The sequence below is a fragment of the Capra hircus genome, chromosome 23 (assembly GCF_001704415.2).
Source record: "Capra hircus breed San Clemente chromosome 23, ASM170441v1, whole genome shotgun sequence".
Taxonomy (NCBI): Eukaryota; Metazoa; Chordata; class Mammalia; order Artiodactyla; family Bovidae; genus Capra; species Capra hircus.
This window is the reverse complement of record NC_030830.1, coordinates 44,944,806-44,971,094: the sequence shown is the minus strand read 5'-3', so window position 1 is coordinate 44,971,094 and position 26,289 is coordinate 44,944,806. Positions and strand designations below refer to the sequence as shown.

The following is a 26,289-nucleotide window of genomic DNA, read 5'->3' as shown; positions in this document are numbered from 1 at the left end:
CCACTTTTTTCTCCTCTCCTTTCCCCAGCTCCTTCTCCAAAGCAGCTACGCTCCTTTTAGCGTCTGCTTTTTGCACATTTTGTTTGCTCGCCCTGGGGTGCCTCTCCTGACACACCTCTGGCGACTCACTCAGACTCCGAGGCTCAGGTGGATTGTCACCCTCCGCCCTCTGGTATACTCGGCTGAGTCAGTCTGTTCCCATAGCACGTGCATCACTCACAAGACTGCAGTCGGCCGTACTTCTGTCTTTCCTGGTGGACTTGGAGCCCCTTCTCCCTGCGTCTCCGATGCCTGGTTTGGGGCTTGGTTCATCCATGGTCAATAAATGCATCTTAAATGAATAAATATAGTTAACCAAGAAAATGAAAGCAAAGGTAGAATACTACATATCATTGTTTTTTAAAACAAGTATTTGTTTTATTTTTTAATTAATTTATTTTAATTGGAGGATAGTTACTTTATGGTATTGTGATGGTTTTGCCATACATCAACATGAATTGGCATTTCTGTCATAGGTGTGGTTTTCTTTTTGTACTTTACATGTCCTAGGGTAAAACTGAAAATCCAGAGTTAGATTATTCTACGCCTGCTAACTAAGCAAATACATTAATTTGTGTGACATCTTTAAGGTTATATGGTACTTATGTCTGTTTTAAGTGTGTATTGCCAGACTCACTGGTTTAAAAGACAAAACGTATTTTTATGCTTTTCAGCACTGTTGATATTATTTTTTAAAAAACTTATTCTGGTATGTGTTACATGGAATTATTTCCTAAATACTGTCTTTATAATAAGCACTTGACATGTGTTCCTTCAGAGGACACTTGTTCTCGGTTTTTCTGTTCTCTTGTTGAAAAAGGTTAGTGCAGAGACTTAGAAAACAGGTGGAAGAAAATAAAAATTGATTCTCACCCCGTCTCCTAGAGACAACTGTCATCAATGTCTGTGTGCATTTTTTTGGTTTCACTGTGGTTTGGCTTAAAATACTGAAGGCTGCCGTTTCTTATTCTAGGTCATAAGGGAAGAGATAGATGGATTGCAGGAAGAGCTGGACGTGGTTATTAACCTCGGTTCTGAACTCACTGCTGCGTGTGGGGAGCCTGACAAGCCCATTGTCAAAAAGAGTATAGATGAGGTACAGCCCCCATGTTTCCTAGCTTATCAGATGGTTTTCAAAAGTATTTTGCTAATTAAAGCATGTTTGATAGTAGTTGCAAATTTACTATATGACACTGAAAGAGTTCTAATATTTACATTGTAGCTAAATTCAGCATGGGATTCTCTCAACAAAGCTTGGAAAGATCGGGTAGACAGACTTGAGGAGGCGATGCAGACTGCCGTTCAGTACCAGGATGGACTGCAGGTAAGGCTTGCAGCGTCTGCTGGAGGGGAGGGTTCAGATTAAATGATGCTCACAAATTCACACGTTGGTGTTGCCTCGTAGCTGCAGGTGTGATACAGTCAACTCACCTGCTTCAATTCATGCTGTGTCTTTTCAAAGAGATTTCTGACACTGGCGATACATACAGATATATAGACACCCCCTTTACACACATTCAGTGACATTTACTTTGAAAAACATATTTTAACTTTTTAAGGTGAAAGTCACAGTATTTTTCATAAATGTCTCAACACCAGACAGTGAAGTGGAGCTGAGTCTGAGTTCTGTCCTGGAGTTGAGTGGAGTAAGATGAAAGGGGTAAACACTATCTAAAAATATCACCAAGTGTATGTAGCTCAAGTCAGACATAAAGAAATTTGATTTGAAGCCAGTGTTCCTGGTGAACTAAAATAGATTTCTATTTTATTAGGTCATAATCAGTCATGTAAAACGTGTTTTCTTCTTTTCTGTGTATATAATCCCTTTTAATGGTTGTTTTTCACATCCCTCGCAGGTTCTCATTCAGTTCACTAACCAGTTTTTTAGTTTATTCTTTAATATTAAAAATTCTCCTGTCAGTTGAGGCCAACTCAGGGCCATTTCTCTCCCCACTTTGCTTAACGTTGTTCCATTTCCTGACAGGGTGGCAGGAGCTGAAGCCTTCATCCAACCATGTGGGAAAGGCCTCTCTAAATATTTCCATAACACTAAGAGAATATTGTTTCTAAAGCTCAGATGAGGACATCTTTTCCCTTTGACTAGGCCACTTCATTTCTAAATTTATAAAAATAAATATCACAAGCCCAGCTTTATGCCAGCTGAGAAGTGTTTTGAACCTTGTAAATATATTTTAAAAAATTCACTACAAGTGACACCTTATTATAATTCTCCTGCCTTTCTTTTTAAACCAGTGTGATCAATTATTGGTTGGGTATCAGCAGCCAGTAACCTGTCAGGCTCCAGCTCTGTCTGCGAGGCCAGCGGGTGATTCTCACATCTGTTTGGCGGGTCCCTGGGACTGTGTCTCTCTCTGGGCTGGAGATGGCACTGCCTCAATAGCCCTGGGAGGGGGCGGGGGTAAGGTCCCAGCTGGACATGGAGCCTTACTCTCATCACTACTGATAGAAACACAAGGCCCTTCAGAGGTCCCACTGATCCTAGATCAATAGCATCACCTTGGGGATGAAGGGCAGTGATGGACTGAACTGTAGCTCAGTGTCCAAAGCTGAAGACACTCACTCCAGAGGTTTCAAGGCTTGCTTGTTAACTAAAACACATTTTGTTTCCCAAGTTGTTGCTTAAGCTCTCAGGGCTTGTTCCAAAGTTTTTCCCTCCTGACTGTATGGCCTGGCAACTTCATTAAGTGGCACAATAATTTTGTATATTCAGTACCTAAAGAAAAAGTAAGTAGAGCCTTTTTAGAATGTTTATATTATATAAAAATAATAAGAATTTTAGGAGATTTTGCAGGTTTTTTGCAGTTAATAATACTGGTCTTAATAATTATATGTGTAGGATTTTAATGCTAATCTAAATAATACATAAGAGTTTACTTGAGATAAATTGTTTCAAGGGCCTAGCAGTCAACTTCTTGATTATTTGAATCAACAGATGGGTTTGAATCTTTTTCTTTCACTATATTTATGCAGTCTGCCTTTTAGGCAGGCATAAAAGAGGACAGAATTTTATTCTATGTGGTAACTTTATAAAACTTTTTTTCAAATAGACTTTTCTTGAAAGTTCTGGATATTCTAAGATTCTATTCAAGGTAGAATTCCTTCTTCAAATTTGGATACAAAAATGGAGATTTCATCCATTTCATATCTGGAATAACTGTTCCAGTATATTGCCACTTACTTTTTTTATAAAACAGGCTCATTGTTTAATATCTTCATAGATTTATGAATATACTTCTCTCTCACACTTGAGGTGGTATAGTAGTTTCAATATACTGTTATAATAACGTGACCTTGTGTGTTTTTCAGGCGTTATTTGACTGGGTAGATATTGCAGGCGGCAAATTGGCTTCCATGTCTCCAATTGGAACGGATCTTGAAACCGTCAAGCAGCAGATTGAGGAGCTGAAGGTATGGTAAGGGCTGAGAAATGCACCAGGCACGTGGCGTTCTTAGGTCTTTGATTCATGGAAGGCTTTGTGCAGATTTTTCTATGTTACATAATTGAAGTGCTTCATTTTGATTATGTAGCTGGTTCAGTATAGTGCCTGCACATAATCAGCTGCGTGTAAGTGCTCATTCCATAAAGGATACAAAACACTAGTCGTATTGCTTACCAAATCAATATCGGTTTATTATAGAAAAATTCAAAAATGCAGATAAGCAAACTGAAATGTTACGTACCAAGTGGCAAGCACTCTTAAATTTGATTTATAGCCTTACAGATGTCCTCATGTTGAGATTAGGATGAGATATGCGTGTGTGTGTGTGTGTTACATATTACCTATGTATACTATATTGTTGGGCTTTCCTGGTGGCTCAGACTAAAGAATCCGCCTGCAGTGCTGGAGACCTGGGTTTGATCCCTGGGTCAGGACGATCCACTGGAGAAAGGAATGGCTACCCACTCCGGTATTCGTGCCTGGAAATTCCCATGGACAGAAGAGCCTGGCATGGCAGGCAACAGTCCGTGGAGTCAGAAAGAGTCGCACACGACTGAACACTAAACTGTGAAGATTTTAGAACTGAATTATTCCGTAGCATGCTGTGTCACGGATACATACACTGGCTTCCCTGATGGCTCAGCGGTAAAGAATCCGCCTGCGTGCAGGAGACACAGGTTTGACCCGCGGGTCAGGAAGATCCCTTGGAGAAGGAAGTGGCCATGACCACCAGTATTCTTGCCTGGAGAATTCCATGGACAGAGGGCCTGGCGGGCAGGCTGCAGTCCATGGGGTCACAAAGAGTTTGACACAACCTAGTGAGCGTGCGCGCGTGCACACACACACAGACACACACACACATGCATATACAGCAACGCTTCTGTTTTCTTCCTTGTTCAGAATAATTCAGTTAGTCTAATAGGCTGAAGGAGGATCCTGTGGGTGGATGGGATCACAGTGTTTCCCCAAATGTTTGTTCTCTAGATGTTTGTTGTTTCCCATCTGCTTTCCTCTGTAATCTTTTTTCCTTTGTGGCTCTTGATCTCCAGCTGTGAAAATGGCTGGGCCGTTTCCTCCGAATTCCTCTGCTGATGCTCCTTTATCAAAGTAGGGGCAGCATTTCCTCCCGAGGTTTAAGTCTTCCTCCGCAGAGGCATCATGCCCCTTTCCGTCAGCTTCTACATTTTCACATAAAGTTACTGTCTGGCTTTAGAAGTGTAGCGTTTTCCTCTTTGAGTGTGGTATAGAATATTTTGGTCAGAAAAAAAATGGTTTCTTTTTGAGAACTTTACTCTTCCCATCATTGTTAGATGGTGATTTTTTTTTCGCTCTGTCTGCTCCTGTAGTAAACACATGACATCCTTTATATACAATTACAGATGTGGAGGGTTTGTGCATTTTACATTATCTCAGTGGTTTGCATGTAGCAGACTAGGTGGGGTGGTTGCCTTGAAATCAGGTATCTGACATTGCACCCCCTTTAATCCACTTACCAGCCAAATGGTGTTATCTAACTGCTCTCACTTCTGTGTCCCCAGCTTGGTTGAGGATAAAGTGATTTTCTTTAGAAGTTTATTGAGAACACCTTGACTCTAGCAAATGTTCACTGTGCTTTTGTTTTTAATTATTATTTTGCTTGAAAAAAAAATGAAGTGACTGCTTAGCTCATTAATCATTTACTATTTAATTATTTACTATTAGAGATTAAGCTCAATACTTTAATGAAAGGACGGTTTCCTATTAACAAGTAACCCCTGGCTAACTTATATTAATTGGCAAAGCTAGGATGATTATATACATGTCATTAAGCACCAGGAGAGAGGAATGTTATTCTGAGTCAGCACTGGTTGAGCCATAGGATAAATAAATATTAGTAAGCACAGCATGGCAGGGAATTCCCTGGCAGTCCAGTGGTTAGGGCTTAGCAACACTCTTGGCCAGGGCCTGGGCTTGATACCTGATTGGGGAACTAAGATCCCACAAGCTACGTAGCATGGCCAAAGAGAAAAAGAATTAAAAAGAAAAAAAAAAAAAAAAAACAGAACAGCATAGCTACAGAAAACATAGAATGTTCAGAGAATGCTTTGAGCAGGAAATTAAGTTTGTTAGAGATTTTTTTCCTGGGTTTCATATATGCCAATATATATATTTTGTTTTTTTCTTTCCTATAGCTTTGAAACATTTATTAAATATGTATAATCAGACACTGAAAGAAGTTCATCGTTGAAATTTGTTTGCTCTTTATTGTGGAGACAGAAGTGAAATAGCAAAACTATAAGGACATTGTTTCATCAGAAAAAGTTGAATAATGAAAAAAGATTTCTTTTTTAAATTAATTGTTATTTTACATTGTAGTGCTGTTGATTTACAATGTTGTATTGGTTTCAGGTGTGAGAAAATTTCCTTTTATCTGTGCCTTTTTTAAAATCAGTAGACCCTGTATTAGATTTTATTCTTCAGCCCACCCCAATATGAAGTATGAATTAGAATAAAGATCTAATATAGAATTTTGGTTTAAAGTTAGTGATGTGTGGCAAATTTTCCTTACATGTCTCTTTTTTAAAAAACAGCAATTTAAGTCAGAGGCTTATCAACAGCAGATAGAAATGGAGAGGCTGAACCATCAGGCAGAGCTTCTGCTGAAGAAAGTAACAGAAGAAAGTGACAAGCACACTGTTCAGGACCCGCTGATGGAGCTGAAGTTGATATGGGACAGTCTGGATGAGAGAATCATCAACAGACAGGTAAACACCAATTTCAAGGGCATATATTAATATAAAATAACTATTAAAAAGTAAAATAAGGTGTTCCTGGATACAAACTTTGAAAACCACTACATTTGCCTGTTTCCTTAGAATTTTTTCTGCTTTTCATGCCATTAAAAAAATGGTTTTTTCAAACTTTAAATATAGGAGGATATGTGATTGGGTTCATGGGCTTTGCCTGTAGACCTCTGCAGTATGAAGCAATCATTTGTTCACTCGTGTTGTATAAACGTGGGCCGTCTGTCCTGCTGGACATGTGAGTTGATCGTCTTCTGCCCCTCTGTCTGCAGCACAAGCTGGAGGGCGCCCTGTTAGCGCTGGGGCAGTTCCAGCACGCGCTGGACGAGCTGCTGGCCTGGCTCACGCACACCGAGGGCTTGCTCAGCGAACAGAAGCCTGTTGGAGGGGACCCCAAGGCCATCGAAATCGAGCTCGCCAAGCATCACGTATGTGGCTGCTACTGCATCGTCTGTTTTCTTCTCTCTGCGTTTCTAGGGCCACCAGATGTTTCTGGCCTGTTTCTTTTTTAGGCATTTTATGGTTTTGACCCAAGATTCTCTTTGACATCTGCAACATAAGCGCATTCCTTAAAAGATGATAGGCAAAATGTTTTTCTCATTGGTCAAGGTGGCTATTCTCCAAAATAGCAAGAATGGGGGATTTCTGTCTAAATTTTAGGAGGGCTGCGTGGCCAACACTGGAGGGTTTAAATTTCTGATTATCCCTGTCCTTGGATGACATAGTTGGACGAGTAGTTGAGAGCAGCCTGGCGAGCCACAGCTTTCTTGCCGGCTGTTGTGTGTTCCTTCCGGTCACCCTTCCCTTCTCGCGGCTCCATTGCTGCGTTTAGGCTTGTTGCCTGTTTCTGTCGGTATCTCTCTAATCACGTTGGAGCTTATCCTTGTGTTTCTTTCTCTTACTTTTCACTGGCTTCTTGTGTCTCTCGGTCTTTTTTCTTTCCGAGTTAGCTTTTTAAAAGTGTGTTATGTTGAGGAGAGTTTTTACATGTCCTGTGCTTGATTGGAAGCTTATAAATGGAACGTGTTTGCCTTGAGATATATGCAGAAGAGTTTCATATTTTTGTCATCTTTGTGACACTGGTTAATAATTCCTAGTGGAAAATTCCGTCCATCTTAGTCAAGTCATGAGGTTTAATGAATAAAAGCCATGCCCTCTAGAGCTGATCCTGACATTCAGCAGGCTCTCATAGAACTGATAACATCCACATTATGTGCTGTCTTATCCTGCACGTTCTCTTTGATTATCACATGGAAACATTTGATTATTGCACATATTAACACCATTTTAAAATAATAGGTTTCTAGCACTTTAAGATCATGACATACAGTTTTTGATTATTCTTGCCTAATTCCTCTTCCTTCATGTGTTTCCCTACAGTAATTGTTCCCTAATGTAAATTTGTCTTCTGTTTTTACGCCGTTCTATGTTTACCGTCGTTACCCAGCCATGTCTGATTAAGCAGTTAGAACTAACTTCGCATCATCAGTGTTTGTCCTCATTTATCCTCTATATTAGACCTCTGCAGTCAGAGTGGCTCTGCCTGTAGACAGAATGTTTCTTCTCACAGTGCGAGTTTATAGCATTTACTTTGTCACCAACTTAGCCATTGTCCTAAAACTCACATACATCAGTGACAGGAACGTTGTAGAAGGCGGTAGAGATGGGAACATGAGGCACCCTGGCCCAGTTATTTTGCAGGGATGAGTTAGGAACCTTTAGTTTCCTTTAGTTAGGGATGTTTTCTCCTTGCATTTTTAAAAATTTTATTAATTTTATTGACGTGTCATTGATTTACAATGTGGTGTAAAATTTCTCCCATATAGCAAAGTGACTCAGTTATAAATATGTATGTATATATTCCTTTCATGTCTTTTCCATTGGTTTATCACAGAATAGTGAATATCGTTCCCTGTACTATACCGTAGCACCTTGTTGTTGATCCATCCTCCATACACTAGTTTGTGTCTGCTAATCCCAGACTCCCAATCCTTCCTTTCCCCCTCTCCTTCCGTTTCTAAAGGTCACAGTTCAAGGATTCAGAATTGCCAGCACAGTTTTGGGAGAAAAGGAGGGAATATTCTCATCTCTGTCCTGCTTTGTGCTCTGGTTCCTAGGCTGTGGCTTATAGAGCGGGACTCTGAACACTTATAAGAATGACTTTTATAGAATTACCATTTGCTTTTACTATGAAAATATTGAGCTCTTACCTTTTGAAAGTGTTTCCTACTGTTACCATATCAAAGTACCTGCTGCTTATAAAGATCACTCCTTACTCAGCTGACTTTATAGCTTTCGAGAAACCCTCCCTCACCAGATGCCCCAGAATCTGAGTGAATGGAGTCAGAGGAACAGTCATCACAGGTGGTTCATGCCCTTGGCTGAAGTCCTCCTGGTCTGGGGTTCCCAGGGTGGGACATCCCACCCAGGATAACACACGGTGCTCCTGTTCTTTGCAACACACATCTGAGTGTAGAGGAGGATTGTCACAGACTTTTCCTAACAATAGAGGAAGATTTCTTCTGGTTTCCAAAAACAAAGCACAGTCTTCATGAAAGGAAGCTATTCCTGAGATGTTATTTGTTCTTGAAAATTCTTTTCAGAATTCTTCCTTTTAGCCTTGCAGTTGCTTTCTGCACTTACCACTCTTGTCCATGTTAATGAATCTAAGTGTCATTAATCTGTCCTTACGTTCCCACCAGATAATAGAGTAGGAAGGTACTATGCACTGGGGTCTGTCCTGGGCATTTTATGTGTGTATTTTCTAGTAAGAGAACAACTGAATGGAATGCTGGGCTCATGCATCCTCAGTAGATGGTGAAGTCTCCTCAGTAGATGGTGAAGTCTCCTCAGTAGATGGTGAAGTCTCCTCAGTAGATGGTGAAGTCTCCTCAGTAGATGGTGAAGTCTCCTCAGTAGATGGTGAAGTCTCCTCAGTAGATGGTGAAGTCTCCTCAGTAGATGGTGAAATCTCTTTCCCTGTAATAGTAGAGCCTCCTGGGGTTCCTTTCAACTTAAGAGTTAATTCTGGCACCCTTAAAACCTGAGATGATAAAATAATATGCTGTGATCATCATCTGTTTACTTTTTAAGAGAACTAACTTGTAAGACATGGGAATATATTCATTTTATATTCAAATATATATCAGTACATTAATGTATGTTTGAAATTGTTTACCCAAGACATGAAAATTAAGTTCAAGTAGAATGAGCTTGAATCAAATGAATATTTTTGAGTCTTTTAACTATAATCTCTAGATAATGTCATCAGTTGCAAAGCTATTCTAATGGGAAGCACTAGCAGTGTTCTCAGCATAATCATTTCAGGGGATGTTGGTAGACTGAAGATAATACTCATCAAAGCTGCAAAGCTAAGGGGAAAGAAGTCCACCATTTTAAAAAGTTCACAGAATTAAAATTCTGTGTATATGATGTTTTAATTTCAAAAGGTTTCCTAACCTGGAAATAAAACAATTGCGTTAGAAGTGATAATAGTATATTACAAACTAGCAAACATAGTAAGTGTTATTGGAATATTTTCAGGTGCTCCAAAATGATGTATTAGCTCATCAATCCACTGTGGAAGCCGTGAATAAAGCAGGAAATGACCTAATTGAATCAAGTGCAGGAGAAGAAGCGAGCAGCCTTCAGAACAAGCTGGAGGTTTTGAATCAGCGCTGGCAAAATGTTTTGGAAAAAACAGAACAGAGGAAGCAGCAGCTGGATGCTGCCTTGCGCCAGGTGAATAAGGGACTAAATCCTGAAACTTCCCGTAATCTTCTAGATCAAGATGACGTGGCCTTCTCTGATTGGTTTTCAGACCCCTGTTTAGTTTTTATACCTTGGGGAGAGGAGTAAAAATAAGTGGGATAAAGGTGCAGAGCTGAAGAAGATGCAGCTTTGTAGCCCTTAGCCTGGTGGTCTGATCTCCTGACGAGGAAGGGCAGGTGGTCCAGAGGTCCCTGCCGTTGTTCAGAATGCATGGCGAGGCTTAGCAGGCTGCTTAAGCTTTGTTTTTGGCTTCAAAGTGACCATATTTGGCACCTGTCTTGAACCTCTCTTCTCACTCCAGGCCAAAGGGTTCCATGGTGAAATTGAGGATCTGCAGCAGTGGTTGACCGACACCGAGCGGCATCTGTTAGCATCCAAGCCTCTGGGAGGTTTACCAGAAACAGCCAGGGAGCAGCTCAATGCCCACTTGGTAACTCTATTCTTTCCTCCAGCTCTGACCTCAGATTAAGAAATTGACCATTTTGTATAGGCCTTGGTGGTAAATAAACTGTAGGTGAAGGTTTAAAGGCTGTCCAGTTTTGTAGCAGAAATGTCAGTGGTTGACACACTGTTGATTGATTAAACGTTGATTGAATTTTTAAAGTCAGAATCTCTGTTTTAAAGTGTAGTGTGTCAATACATGAAAAAGAGGTTTTAGAAGCCTAGGCATTTTTTTAGAAGCAAATCTTCCCCCCCAAGAAAGGATAAACTTTTATGGATAATAATAGGGTAAATTTTAAACTGTGGTTCCTTGAGTGAAAAGAAAAATCCCAAAAGGGATCAGAATGACCTGAAAAAGTATTGCAGTGAGCATGAGATGCTCACTGAGTCTCAGAGAAGGCTAGAAGATGTGTTCTTGTCCTGTGAAGACAGAGCAACTTACTTGCTCCTTTTAACATTGGTGGGGCTGTGCCTTCAACCTCACACCCGCCAGGTTTGGACAAGAGGACGCTTGTTTTTCACTGTCTGTCCCTGAGCAGTGCCTCTTACCTGCGGGCTGTTCCCACTCAGACTCTGTAGCCCTGTCTCTCTTAAGGATAAGGAAGAAAAATAATGGAACTCGAGATTCTGACTTTCTGTCATGGCAGTATGGGAAAATTTGACTGTCTCTGACCTATTCACGTTGCCTATTCATTTCCCATCATAATTCTACTCCAAAAGTTGTAAAAGAAAGCAGTGTGTTGCAGGTGTTGGAAACGAACCCTCTAATTTTTATATTTATGAATTTGCATCAGAAATCTTTTTTAATATTCTAATGCTTACAGTTAGCATCTTAAGAAATTAAAGCAGAAGTACTTAAGGGTTTGGCAAAAGGAATGGTCCATTATATGTGAAAGTCTGTCCTCTTTAGTAATTCTCATGTTACTGTAAAATCCTACTAATAAAGCTGCACTTATTGTGGATAATTTTGCATTTGATGATGTGGAGAGGAAGTGCCATCCTGTAGGTTTTGTGAAGAAATACAGCAGAGGTAACATTTGTTACACAGTAGCTGTGAGCAGTTAAAATGAATCCTGTTAGTCCAGTAGAGAATTTTCTAGAGTCTGTTTTCCTTGTTTTAGAAAATTATTATGTATGTGGTTTTGTTGTTAATATGTTGGGTTTTGGGTGCCACAAGGGACTCATTTGTTCACTGAAAAAGTAATTGACTAACTTGGGAGTGCTTGTCTTTTCCATAAATCTGTCTGTCTTCCAGTTATCTCCTTACTTCCCAAGGAGTACCTGCATAGCTGTTACAGTCCAACAAGTATAAGTTTAATGAATTCTTGAGCAAACATGCTTGAGATGATTGTCTAATAATAGCTATTTTTTAAATGTTAATTTAGAAGAATGTAAAGAAAAGGTTGGAAAGCAAAGGACTTATCTTTAGCGTATTTTATTTTAGAAAAATATCACATGTCATCATGTCTGGTTTGGGTAGGATATTTAAAATGAATTTGCTGATATAATTTGCTAGATTATAGAATTCCGTGGTTTAAGGAATTCTAAAGAGTTACTGATTTTCATAATACTGTTTCAGTCATATTCTTTTGAGTTGGTTCTCTTATACATGAAGGAAACTAGAAAACTTGTGTGTTACTATTTCCTGAGATTTAGCAATATTTAGAAGCTTTGCTTTGATTAGATGATATTGTAAATATGTTTAGAGGGGGATTTTTGTAAATATGTTTAGATGATACATTTGTAAATATGTTTAGAGAGAAACTTTTTAAGGTTTAAGAAATTACAAAGTTTTGAGGCAATGAAGTTCTAAAATTAGTAGTAATTGTTGCACATCCTTATGAATATACCAAAACACTGACTTCTAGACTTTAAAAAGGTGATTTTTATGGACTGTATCTCAGTTTTTAGAATTATAAAATTGAAAGTGTTAGATAGTATATAATTTTTCAGTGAGAGCTGTGGTTTGACTTATATTAAATCAAATCAATGGAATAGAACTGGTCTTACTTTTTACATGAATGTAACTATTGCTTCATTGCTCTTCAGTTCTGAATCCATTTAAGGAGTATTTTTTTTTTAATTCTCTGTAGAAGATACACGCTGCATTCTAGTTGAAAACTGTTAAAATGTGATACGAGAGAGGAATATTATATCCATAGGGCCACAAGTCTGGCTTCTGTGATTTCAAAGTCTGAATCACCAACTTTGGTCTTACTATACTGGGTCTTTCCTTCTACCCACTGTAAGTCTTCTGAGCATAGCATTACATTATACAAAAAATACCATAGTTGTGGTCTCACGTCCCAGGGAGAGACTTAGAGAACCCATTGTACAGAGAGGAAATCGAGGCTCTCTGAGGTTACGTTACTCGCCCAGAGTCACAGAGCTGATTGGTTACTGTACTCTGTAACCTTCTGCAGTAGCGTTTAAAATATCGACATACGTGAGATAGAGTGATAACAGTAGCACCATTTCTAGGGTTTCTTGGTAGAAACAATATGACTGTAGGTTTCGGTGTTCTTTCAGTATAGCAGAAACTTCGAGTGTCAGGGTTATTTGTGAGCTGGATGGATTGATAATGTGGAAAAAGAACTCAGATTTTGTTCTCTTAAAAGTGATGTAATTTGGGGGAATATCTCCATTTAGGAAATCTGTGCTGCCTTTGATGTGAAAGAAGAAACATATAAGAATCTGATGCAGAAAGGCCAGCAGATGCTTGCAAGATGCCCCAAATCAGCAGAGACAAATATTGACCAAGACATAAATAACTTGAAAGAAAAGTGGGAATCGGTGGAAACGAAGCTCAATGAAAGGAAAGTATGTGCCTTGATGAATACTGTAGAATGAATGTCTCAATTTCATTGCATGAATCTGACCTTATCTCTGAGTAAAATGTCAGTGCAACTTTCAGTGACTCGTGTTTAAATATTCTTCGTATGCGTTTGGACATTAATGGGTTCTGAAAATAGTATTCTGTCTTAACATAGGAGAGCAGAGTTGAAGGAACCCATTCAGACACAGATAGAGAAAGGTATATCATAGATGAAGTGTTACTAGATATAGTTTACAACAGCCTGTGAACCACTCTGAGTGGTTAAATAATTTTAATCACACTTATTAAGCCAAAGGCAGGCTGTGTGTAGGCTTGGGGTGGGGGGAGGGAGACCAAGAAAATGAAATGAATTGTATATATAAAAATAAGCACTTAACGCAACAAAAATCTTTGAGAGGTAATTAAAAATATTAATCGTAAAAATGGTAGGCTTGGAATACTAGATCACGTGCCTTCACCAGCGGAGCGTAATGTATGTATATTTCATAGTATTTTGATCCCCAAAATGAATCGTATGCATGTCAAGTTTTCCTTTTCTACGTTCTGTTTTGTAATTATGTTCTGTTGCTGATTGTTCCCAAGCCATAATTTCAGTGTACATAAATTACTTTTTACCTGCACTGCGATGCTTCTCACTCTACTTGAAGGGACTTGGTTAGCCAGTATTCCAAACCTGTCTGGGAGAGATGCAGACATATGCAGGCTATGCAGAAATACAGCGTGGATGGAAAGGGGATCTGTCAGAGCGTGGTCACACTGGGGGAGAGCGCCTTGATTACCACAGAATGCTCACTGATCCATCTTTGCAGGTTAAACTGGAAGAGGCTCTCACCTTGGCCATGGAGTTCCACAACTCCCTCCAGGACTTCATCAACTGGCTCACCCAGGCAGAGCAGACCCTCAACATGGCTTCCCGGCCCAGCCTGATCTTGGACACTGTCTTGTTTCAAATCGATGAACACAAGGTAAGCTGCAGCCCTGATGTACGGCACTCCCCTTTCAGACGTTTTTAGACACCAGGCTGTTTTAATGGGAAAAGCATACTTTTGGTGGTTTGACTACTGTCTTTTGCAGCTCCTCATCCCAGAAGCATTTCAAGATCCATTTTTCCTTACCATGCTTTTTTTTTTTTGAAAGGTCTTTGCCAATGAAGTCAATTCTCACCGAGAGCAGATCATAGAGCTGGACAAAACTGGAACCCACCTGAAATATTTCAGTCAGAAGCAAGATGTCGTTCTCATTAAGAATCTGCTTATTAGCGTACAGAGTCGCTGGGAGAAAGTGGTCCAGCGCTTAGTGGAGAGAGGAAGATCTTTGGATGAAGCAAGGAAGAGGGCCAAGCAGGTAAACCTCTGTAAAGATCCTCTGAACTCGGCAGTGACTCGGTTAGGTTATTAAATATATGTTGTTATTAAAGTCCTTTTATGGCAGACTGTGCCTTGTGTAGCTGTCGTGGCCTGGGGCCAAGGTGTTTATTTCCTGCAAGGAGCGTGGCCTGAGTCTGGAGGATGACTTCACTTTCTGAGCTGGCAGCAGCCCCAAGCCCTGGGGATCAGCCTTGGAAGGACTGATCTTAGCTTGATCTCACTGATGGACCCTTATCATCAGGGCTTGAAAAGACCCTCCATAGTTCTGTTGTTGGTTCTGTTTGCTTTCTTTGTCCTTCCAGCCTCCACTCGCATATTCAGAGTGAGGCAGTCTATTACACTGCTATGGCTGTGTAGCTCCGAAACCAGGCTTTCTCCCCACGGGCCCCCACGCAGCTTTCTGAAGGCGTGCTCTGGGTCTGAGCTGCTCCCAGGGTCCTCCTCTCCTCTCCCAGTTGATGCACTTGTTGGCAAGCCTTCCCTTTGTTCTCTGGTTGGATACCGCTTCATCCAACTTTGAAATGAACTGTTTGAATCTTGGGGCGGGGGGGAGCTGGTTTTTTAATCTAAAGAATCTCACAAGGAGCTTTTCTTCCTTCCTTCATCTGTCATTAATATTCTGTTGTAGACTGAATGCTGAAAAGTACAGTGATACATTTCTGTACTCCAGGGAAGAAGGAAGACGCACCCCCCCCCCCCACCCCCGGCTTGGCATATAGCTTTGATTTTTAGCTAGGAACTTCTTGGAATAACATCTTTATCATGACTCTTTCTAACCCATTCATTTACATTTGTCTGGCATTGGTGTTGGGCTTGGTTATTTGGGGAGCGAGGTTCAGTTGGGCAGTGCAGTAGATGACCTGGGAGTCCAGTGTTGGAGCGTTTGAAGCAGTCAGCATAACATGTTTAAAGGCTTGAGAAATGACAAATTGCATTGTGATAGGATTACAGGCCGCGTGTCTCTTTTTGAGTGGGAAGTGTGGTGTGTTCCACGTTATAAGTGCGTCTCTGGAATGGAATCAGCCTGGATGTTTCTGCAGGACAGGACTCAGGCCAGACCTGCCGCGTCTGCTCCCGCCTGTGCAGCTCCATCGGCTGCACTGGAGGCAGTCTGAGTTAGGAGCGTCTGATCACCACAGTCTCTTGGATATCAGTTGCCGATTGGCCACTGTCTTCCACCTTTCTCTATTGAGTCCATCTTATTTTCTCAATTTGTTCAGTTAAACATGTAAGGATACTGTTCTCCATGCAGAGGGATGTTGTTTCTTCTATTTGAGTGACTTCAAAACAGTCTTGAGAGCAGAACCAGCCTCAGGACGTGTGCGTTTGTGTCCTCGCACTTACTGCTCAGCTGTTACAGGCTGTGCTGTCTGCAGATGGCCCAGCACCACCGTCAGCTGTTTATTTGTTTATTCTGGTGTCTCAGGTTTGGCTCAGATCTTGGCTGCAGTTCTCTGACTTGGGCAATCTGTGTGGCTGTTCTGGCCTCTCTGTTTTCATTGCTGAGTTGATTACCCCTGGGGGAGGGGCCTGGGGAGAGGTCTCTGACGAGACGGTCTCCACTGGACCTTTGCCGCCTTGCCATTTTCTGCTCTCACTGTGCTTGTTGTCAGAAGTCTTTTTGTTCTTTCACTGTTCATGTTCTTTGATAGAAAGCAGACTTTATTTTGATTGCTCAAGTTTTTGCTATGTTTCTGTTTCCTTGAGTTCCTTAGAAGAAATAATTTGTAACCAATTTCCCAGTTTGGTATCCAGAAACAGTACCAGCTGAAATCAAATATTGGATTGGCCAAAAAGTCCATTCGAGCTTTTCCATTCCATTGCATGGAAAAACCCAAACGAACTTTTTGGCCAACTCAGGGTATATAGCACCAGAATAGTTCAAGGTTGAAGACAGAGAGAATACTGTTTTGCTAGAACTCAGGTATGGTGGGCACTCATATATAAAACCAACATGGGAGGCTCAGGCATTGATGGGAGGGTTCAGAGAGCAACAAGAAAGACATTGAACTGTCTTCGCATTAAATAGGAATGTAATGGCCCCTTTTTGTTAAAAATGAATGTACAAACTTTATCCTTTTTGTACCTCTCTCGTATCATAGGAATTAAACACCTGAGAAGTGAACCCAGATCTGTCAGGAGACAACAGCAGAAGCCTGCATTGTTATTGTTTTTTATTGTTTTATTGAAGTGTAGTTGATTTACAATGTTGTGGTTAATTTCTGCTGTGCAGCATTGTGACTCAGTTATACAAATGTATATTCTTTTTCATTATGGATTATCACAGAATATTGAACAGAGTTCCCTGTGCTGTGCAGCAGAACCTTATTGTTTATCCATCCCATACATAATAGTTTGCATCTGCTAATCCCAGACTTGCCAATTCTTCCCTTCCTCGCCGTCCCCCTGAGCAGCCACAATTCTGTTCTCTGTCTATGAATCTGTTTTGTTCTGTAGACTGTTCAGTTATGTTATATTGTAGATTCCAATCAGAACAGCATTCAGAAAGCCAAATGAAAAAAAAAAGAAGCAGTTTGAGAGACCTGTGGGGTAACACAGAGCATGCTGGTCTATGCTTATGTTAGTTATTAAGCAAAAGCAGGGGGGGGGGCATTCTGCCTGATCTCCCTGCCTGCCCCAGGCCCTACTTCTGTTTCTGTTAAAGCTGACTGTGTGTGAATGAGTTGTAACAAAGTGGCCGTGGGGTGTGACCACAGAAGCATTAACAAGACGTTTTGCAATCTGCTGATGAAAATATTCCTTCCCCTTCTTCTTCAGGGAAAACTTTGAATGAATAATTTCTTACGTTTCTATTACTATTAGTTTCTGTTTAAAAATGTATTCGATTTCAGATCTAGTGAGTGTGCCCGACTGGACAAAGGTGTGAATTTCTTTTACAGTTCCACGACGCTTGGAGCAAGCTTATGGAGTGGCTGGAAGAGTCAGAAAAGTCTCTGGATTCTGAACTGGAAATTGCCAATGACCCAGACAAAATCAAAACGCAGCTGGCACAGCATAAGGTGGGTGGGCAGCTAAAGGAAGCACATTGTGTCATTGTAAGTCTCAAGGTCACTTTGAAATTCTCATCTGATTGTGTGTTTATTCATCACAAGAGAAGAAAGCCTGTCCAACGTGGACTCACACTAAATTTAAGCCACTTGCCCTTCATGTTGGTCGTAGCATCTTTACTCTCCAAGAATCATTCCATTGTGATTCCAGGATTAACTGTTAAAAGAAAACACACAAGATTAAACCGGACTTTTTTACTATCAGAAATAATACACGGAGGATTTCCAGAGGTTGAACCTTGGTACCTCAGTTTATCACAACTGCTTTGTCTTGTCATTTCTTTCATAGCCATGCAGAAGATAATTGTGTACTGAAAAGAATGTAGGTTTTGCCATATAGATTGCTTTCAGCAGTGCAGTGGGGAAAATTGGTTGCCTCATCCTAAATTGGTATTATTGTGTATGTGTGTGAAATTTCACCCCTGTCTTCAAAGAGACATGGTCACCGGCTTCCTTGTACAGACAAGAAGATATGGAAACACTGTTTTTTTTTATTTTATAACATATATATTCCAATCACATGCCATTCAAGGACCACTTCCCCATTCTCCCCAGCACTTTTTACTTTGGGTCTTTCTATATATAACTGTTTGTAACGTGATCATCAGCCCTCAGGGTGAGGATGTGTGTTGAAGGAGCTTGTTCCTTCAGTGGGTTCGTAATTTTAGGTTTTACATGTAAATCATTGCTTGGAACATGATACTTTTTAAAAGGCTGTAAGGGATTGGTTGATGTAAGTTTTATCATCATCATGAAGTTCTAGCCATGTTTATCCAGGCTGGTGGCTCCATCCATGGGTGTTACTGACTGCAGGGGTCGGGATGCTGGGATCATGGGGGCCCTTTCTTTGGCTGGATGAGGGGTTGCGAGTGGCTTGTCCTTCTGGCCCCTCTGCATCTTCCCAAGAGCTGCCCCTCCAGCACTGGCAGCCCAGAGACAGGGACCAGCACCCTCCCTGCCCTTCTCAGAGGAGACCACCTGATATGAACGTAAGCATAGACATAGGATTATGAACTCTGATGAAAATACGTTGCATATTTAACGTAGGAAGTCCTGGGCATACAAATGTGTGCAGAACTCTATTAGATTCTCTTTCCTAGTCTGACCTGTGATGGTCACCCTTCCTCTGAGATAAGGATACAAGGTACATTAAGCCAGTTTTAAAAGAAGTCTTTTCTCTTTATCATTTGGGTATGTTTAAAAACTTTGACTCTGTCCTGTATTCAGCTATAACATTTGTTATGTATCTGCTGTGTGAAGAGATAAACACACATGTCAATACCATGATTCTAAAGCTAGCATTCTATTGTGAATAACAGGAAAAAATAATAATAACAGAAAACAAACTACAGAAATAGATAGTGGAATGAGTACGTGTGTGTGTGCTAAGCTGCTTCCGTGTCTGACTCTGTGTGACCCCGTGGACTGTAGTCTGCCAGGCCTCTTTGTCCATGGGATTCTCCAGGCATGAATACTGGGATGGGCTGCCATTCCCTTCTCCAGGGGATCTTCCTGACTCAGCGATAGAAGCTGGGTCTCCTACGTTGCCTGCACTGGCGGGCAGGTTCTTTACCACTGGTGCCACCCGGGAAACTTATTGCCAAAAACAGTCATTCTCGACTTTAAGTCGTAATTGCCCAGAGTATTAGCTACGTTTTCCTGTCCAAACTGTCTTGGGTCTCTCGAAAGGTTATTAGCAATTCCGTTTTATCATCACTGTTTATCTTGTTTGCAGTTTATATCTACATGCAGTTTATACATTCAGGATTGGTTTTGCTTGGAAACTGTTCTTGTGGTAACGGTAGGCGCTCTGAAAGACACTTGGATTCTGCGAAAAGTTAATCCTTCCGTTTGAAAGTGTAAAGGCTCTGCTCTCCCCGGGCGTGTTCCCGTGTGTGCACACTGCGGCACCTGACTCAACGATGGCCCGTGTCTCCGCTTATTTATCGGGGATTTTCACTGTCTCTTACCTATTTGTGGATTGGTCCCGAGTAGACACACACACTGTTTTCTTGTTGAACACGTAGGAGTTTCAGAAATCCCTCGGAGCCAAGCATTCTGTGTACGACACCACCAATAGGACCGGGCGTTCCCTGAAGGAGAAGACCACCCTCGCTGACGACAACCTGAAGCTGGACGACATGCTGAGTGAGCTCCGGGACAAGTGGGACACCATCTGCGGGAAGTCGGTGGAGAGGTGAGACGCGCCCGACGGCCGCCGCTCCCCGTGCTGGACCCCGGCAGGCTCCGGTCCTGGTGCCTTGCAGGGAGGGCTAGGGCCCCTGAGTACATGCCTCCTGTGCCTGGAGAGCATCTGCTCACCCTGGAGGCTTTGCTGTCTATTACTGTTTGTCTCTAAGTGCTCAGTTCATTCAAAACGACCTCCCCCTCTGAGCCTCCCACCACCCCTGCCGTGGGACCGGCCCCCAGGTCTGCCATCGTCCTCCTCACGCTCATCCCCACATCCCAGCAGACCTGTGTCCTTAGAGACAAAGTGGGCTCTTGGGGCCTCCCTGCCCATAGCCTTAGGGGCCAGCTCTCGGGTGTAGACCAGGACACAGGCTCCTCACTGTGCTCAGCAGCGTCCTCCCAGCCTGGCCCCACCGCCCCTTCCCGTCTCCTGCCTCCTCCTCCTCACATATCAGCCAGGAAAACCCAAAACTTCAAGTAATTTTTAAGTACCTGAGAAAGTGAAATAGCAGTAGCAGAGCTTGTGCACGCACGTGTGCTGGGTCGCTCACTCGCGCCTGACTCTGCGACCCCGTGGACTGCAGCCCAGCAGGCTCCTCTGTCCATGGATTCTCCAGGCACCAGTGCCGGCGTGGGCTGCCGTCTCCTCCTCTCGGGGATCTTCCCGAGCCAGGGATCACTTGTGCGCCTCTTGTGTCTCCTGCATTGGCAGGCAGGTTCACGTTGCTTATAAACTCTTTCAACTTTCTCATCCATAGCTAGTCTAATTGCTTCTATCAGTGTCAAGATTAAACAGCATATTATATATTTCACTCTAGGGCGCTTCATCATGTTTTTTTGGTTAGTTTGTTAAAAAGTCTTTAAAATCGTCTCCAGTCTCAGAAGGTTACAACTTTTTGCAATGTCCTCTAAGTGATTTCGCAGCAGTTTATAAGGCATTCTTGCAGAGACAGAAAGTCCCAGCGGTGAACAGGCACGCGAGTGGCAGGCGTTAGCAGTGGGGCATGGTGACCACAGAGCCAGCCTGAGCGGCTTTGGGGTGATAGGCTGTGTCCTGATTGCGATGATGTTACGTGAATACAGACATGTTAAAATCCATGGAACTGTACCCCTGCAGACTCAAACGTACTGCGTGACTCCTGAAAATGTACATTTTTTCATGGAAAAGGCATATTTTTATGACAAAAGCAAAGGGTCCGTGATTTCCAGAGGTGATGATGAGGGACATTTCCTGGAATAGATGCCATGTATTTAAGGGATAAGAAAGAAAATATGAGAGAAATTTTGTTATTTTCTAGGAAAGCAGAGAAACCACAGTGAATCCTAATAATGCTCCTTTTCTCTTGAGGTCTGCCCAGCCTTCACAGATGGATTTTAGATGTTCCGTTCTTAGAGGGTGGCTTTTTTGTTGCCCAGATTGATTTTTTTCCGTTTTTCCCGCCAGACAAAACAAATTGGAGGAAGCCCTCTTATTCTCTGGGCAATTCACAGACGCCCTGCAGGCCCTCATTGACTGGCTCTACAGGGTCGAGCCCCAGCTGGCTGAGGACCAGCCTGTCCACGGAGACATCGATCTGGTGATGAATCTGATCGATAATCACAAGGTATGATTATCTGGGACATGTTATTTTACCTCGTCTGATTATTCTGAATATAGAGGGAACTGTAATTATTTCATTGAGCCTTTCAAGATCTAGAGACTCTGTGTCATGCTGCGTCATAGTCTTTAATATTGAAATATGTTTGCCTTTGAGCAGAATCAGGAAGTCCACTTTAAAAGCTGTGCAGGAAAATTGCTTTAGTATCAGTGAAATACTTTGGTTTTACATTTCCACATCTGAAACCTTGCTAGAATTTGGGAAGTGATTTCATTTCTGCCACTTTAAAAAGTATTTTAACAATGTTTTGTTATCTTTTGTTGCATTTAAGTAATTGTGTGATGCAATTTAAAATCACGCACGTGGTGGCCTGGAACTAGGTCGTTGCTGAAATACTACGTTTGTGACATGAGCTGCATCACAGATCGGCGTCTCTGTTTTCAGAAACCGTGTTAGCTTTGCCCCTGGACCTGTAGCAGTTTATGAGACAACCGCGTGAGCCATCAGGGATTTGATTACTACTTTAAGAAAACTGGTTTCCTTGCAATCTCCTGATAGCTATGTTAAACTGTTGTAGAAGTCAGAGGTGATATTTGAGACTCCCACTGATACTGAGTGTGAAGTCTTCAGTTACGATCAAATGCTGTTAAAACTTAAAGAATCTTGCAAACAACTTGAGGCCTGGTACTCTTGTAGGGTTGTTAGGCGCATGCACACTTACAACACTCCACTTGAATTCATATATAATTTTGCAGTTCAGAAACTTTATTTAATTTTAAATGTTCTCTTTACACCTTCCTGGTTCAGAAACTTTATTTAATTTTAAATGTTCTCTTTACACTTTCCTGGTTATGCTATTTTGATCTTACCTGTTAGTTTTAAAATAACTGGTGTTTTGCATATTTATTTGCCTTTTTCTCATTCCATGATCACATTATATTCATAGAAGGGAATTTGGTGGGTTTGAACATGAGCAGGAATTAAGAGAATAGATGAAGAGCATCAATCAGGTCTACAAACATGTTAAAAGCTTTAAATTGTGTTGCTTTGCCTATACTGAGACAAATGTTTTGTGGGTGATTAATGCAGTCTTTCTCATCCCCTGGCACTCATTCAGAGAGTAATGAATAATGTAATGTTACTTTGTACATAAATGCCGTTTTTATAAGCTCACTGTCTAAATATTTACTCCCCTAGGCACTTGCCAGGTTTTTTCTATACTAAAGGTCAACAAGAATGAATTAATCATTCAGCATTAGTAATACAATTGAAAGGCCCAATAAGAAGTTAATGTATGCAGAGTGCATTGGAAGGTCTGCTCAGAACCGTTGGACCACTCCTATCACAAATGGAAGCATCAGAGCCTGTACCTTGGATGTGTGTGTGTGTGTGTGTGTGTGTGTGTGTGTGTGTGTTTATCTACGGGTACACCTCATTTAACACTGTCAGTGTGAAGTCAGCAAAGAACTCATCACACTGTTTTTGGATTATTTTCAACGGGCTCGCTTTTGTGAATGATCCAAGTATCAGACGAGAAACTCATGGATAGAGTCAAAAGGATAAAATGTGCTTGATAGTGTTCGTTTGTGATGACTTTTTAGAAAAATAAGTTGATTTTAGTTTATAAAGGAAGTTGGTTATTTGAAAGGTCTGGTTGCAGACAGACAGACTCTTAGGGTCAGAAACGGGTTCATTCTGTGGCCAAAGAAGTCATTTTAACCCCTGGCAAATCAGAGCTCACCAGACCTGGGCTAGAAAGAAGAGTAAAAAGCTTTTCCTTCAAGGTGACAGATGAGGGGTCGAGCTTCTAAAACCTGTCCTCACGAGTTAGTGCCCAGGGTGCTGTGAAAGATGCGACAGAGGAATGTTAGAGGGAAAAGGCCGCGTGCCAGCCCCTGCAGGGCTCCCCGCCCTCCTCCTCGAGTCAGTCTCCGGGGCGCGTTTGCTGGTGGAGAGCAGTCTGGTGGCCAGCACAGGGTGCCGGAGTCCAGAGCAGCTGGAACACCCTCACAAAGAATAGCAGAGACAGTCTGACGCATTTTGTTTTCTGGAGTTTTTTGTTTTTTTTTTTTGCCTCACCACAGAATCTTAGTTCCCCAACCAGGGATCGAACCCTTGCCCCTGCAGTGGAAGCCCAAAGTCTTAGCCACTGGACTGCCAGGGAAGGCCTGAATTTGATGCATTGGTGCATGAGATTGAAATAAAGAGGGTGGCCACCAGTATTTAAGTCCAGCCTATCATTTAAGAAGGAACATTGACTCAGGAAGGCATTACAAGGTTGATCAAATTGACAGGAGTGGTGTGACTTATTTTCTGAAATTCTGCAGAAGACCCAAGTCGTTAAAGCGTAGGTGCTGGAGAGCCGCACATGATGCTAGGTGCACGTGCCTGTTTCATATAGTATGTGTCCCTCTTTGGGCTTGGCAATTCAAAGTTTGTTTTAACAAATTTGCTCCCAGGTCTTCCAGAAGGAGCTGGGGAAGAGGACCAGCAGTGTGCAGGCGCTGAAGCGCTCGGCCCGGGAGCTCATAGAGGGCAGCCAGGACGACTCCTCCTGGGTCAGGGTCCAGGTGCAGGAGCTGAGTACACGCTGGGAGACCGTGTGTGCCCTGTCCATCTCCAAGCAGAGCCGCCTCGAGGCTGCCCTGCGCCAGGTAAAGGCCTGAGCTCGTACCGCCAGCGGTGCCCCCCTTATCTAGGCTGGGTTATTCAAGGGAGGAAGTTCTTAGAGCATACTTCCACGCCTTCTCCCACCTACCATCTCCTCCCCGAAGAATTTCAGTGACTCAACAGAGTGAGGTTTTCTAATCTTCTCACAAACTGCTGGTGGAACCTTTTTTCAGCAAAAACGTTAAGATGGGCTGCTGTTCCCTGCAAATCAGATGGTTAAAGTGGTGAACTGTTTTTCCTACAGGCATTTCCAACAGATTTTCCTACATTTGTAAAATTCAGCACCATGTGTCTTTCTCTTTTTCCTGGGAATCATGGATATAATGAATCAGTTTAAGACTTGTTTTTTTTTTTTTTCATGGAGAGGAAGACAATGCTACTAACAAACGTATTTGCGAATCTCTTTCGGGCACACGTGTACCCTTAGGCGGAGGAGTTTCACTCAGTGGTCCACGCCCTCCTGGAGTGGCTGGCGGAAGCCGAGCAGACGCTTCGTTTCCATGGTGTTCTCCCAGACGATGAGGATGCTCTCCGGACTCTCATCGACCAGCATAAAGTGAGTTACATGCATGCTCAGTGAAAAATACGTGTGAAAGCCAAACAAAATAGAGAAAGTGAATTCATGACTGCAAATACCAGCTGCGTGAGTATCTTCCTTTCTGAGAACTGGTATAAGATCTGGTACGTTTTTAGAATTTATCTGCATCTTCCATCCTTTCATAGGTATGCCCACATGCACCCACCCACATGGATGTGTGGCTGTCTTTATTATGCCTTCTTCATAGAAGGTGGATCTTTTAAGACTAGTTACTCAAAGGGGACCCTCCTACACTGTTGGTGGGAATGTGAGTTGGTGCAGCCACTATGGAGAACAGTGTGGAGGTACCTCATAAAACTGAACACAGAGCCACCATATGATCCAGGAACCCTCCTCCTGGGCATATATCCAGATAAAACTGTAATTCAAAATGAAACATGCACCCCTGTGTTCATAGCAACACTGTCCACAATAGCCAAGGCATGGAAGCAGCCCAAATGTCCACTGACAAACGAATGGGTGAAGACGATGTGGTACACAAATATATATGTACAGTGGAGTGTTATGCAGCCACAAAGAAGGAAATAACGCCATTATGCAGGAACATGGGTGGACCTAGGAATGCTCATACTAAATGAAGTCAGACAGAGACAGACAAATATCATATGATACCACTTATTTGTGGAATCTAAAATACGACGCAAGTGAACTTACCTACAAAACAGTCTCATGGACATAGAGAACAGGCTTCTGGTTTCCTTGGAAAGCAGGGGGCTGGGGAGAGGTGGATTGGACATTTGTAGGATGGATGAACCACAGGGTCCTGTTGTACAGCACAGGGAAGTATATTCAATATCCTGGGATAATCCATAATGGAACAGAATATAGAAATATGTATCTGTATAGCTGAGTCACTTTGCTGTACAGCAGAAATTAACACAATATTGTAAATCAAGTATACTTCACTATAAAAAATAAATTAAAAAATAAAGCTAGTCACTCCTGTTTCTCTGTCTCCAGGAAGCACATTTTTTCTAGGGAGCTATTTGGCTCCTGAGCAAAATTGGTCAATTTCGATGCACTTAGATACACATTTGAAAGATGAAATGTCCTTACTGAGCAGTATAACATTTATAAAATTATGCCATTAGAATTGTAAATTAATAATTTTTACCTTTGTAAGCAAGACAAGTAGTTTAATAACTGGTCTTGGAATTTTATTTTTAAGCCTCTGCAATTCTGTTCTTAATCAAGAGCTACTTTAAATTCTTTTGCAAAGTAACTTATACTGCAAATTATAGATTAAAATGGTTTATGTAAGTAGACATACTATTAAATAATTAACCAAATAAAATTCTGACCAGAGTTTTCAGGTCAAGATTTTTCCTGTGGTAATACATAGGACTTGCAAAACCCTAATGAGAGTGGTCCAGAGAGCTCTTCAACAGATTATTTTTTAACCTTTGATTCTAAAAATGAGGAATTTGCAGTGCTAATAGTGTTATATTGTTCCCCCTGGGATATAGT

General features: G+C 41.7%; 1 protein-coding gene across 21 annotated transcripts in view; it reads left to right on the top strand.

Annotated features, from left to right (window-relative positions):
* DST (dystonin) overlaps nt 1-26,289 on the top strand; it is a 530,351-nt gene that overhangs the window by 480,685 nt on the left and 23,377 nt on the right. For all 21 annotated transcript variants that reach the window (XM_018038670.1, XM_018038677.1, XM_018038675.1 and 18 more), the window contains 15 exons: nt 1,013-1,135; nt 1,262-1,363; nt 3,367-3,468; nt 6,071-6,244; nt 6,556-6,711; nt 9,827-10,024; nt 10,356-10,484; nt 13,145-13,315; nt 14,141-14,296; nt 14,469-14,675; nt 17,599-17,718; nt 19,794-19,963; nt 21,401-21,560; nt 24,014-24,208; nt 24,652-24,780. In XM_018038670.1, the coding sequence (XP_017894159.1) occupies nt 1,013-1,135; nt 1,262-1,363; nt 3,367-3,468; nt 6,071-6,244; nt 6,556-6,711; nt 9,827-10,024; nt 10,356-10,484; nt 13,145-13,315; nt 14,141-14,296; nt 14,469-14,675; nt 17,599-17,718; nt 19,794-19,963; nt 21,401-21,560; nt 24,014-24,208; nt 24,652-24,780 (2,292 nt within the window). The remainder of the gene's footprint in view (nt 1-1,012; nt 1,136-1,261; nt 1,364-3,366; nt 3,469-6,070; nt 6,245-6,555; nt 6,712-9,826; nt 10,025-10,355; nt 10,485-13,144; nt 13,316-14,140; nt 14,297-14,468; nt 14,676-17,598; nt 17,719-19,793; nt 19,964-21,400; nt 21,561-24,013; nt 24,209-24,651; nt 24,781-26,289) is intronic.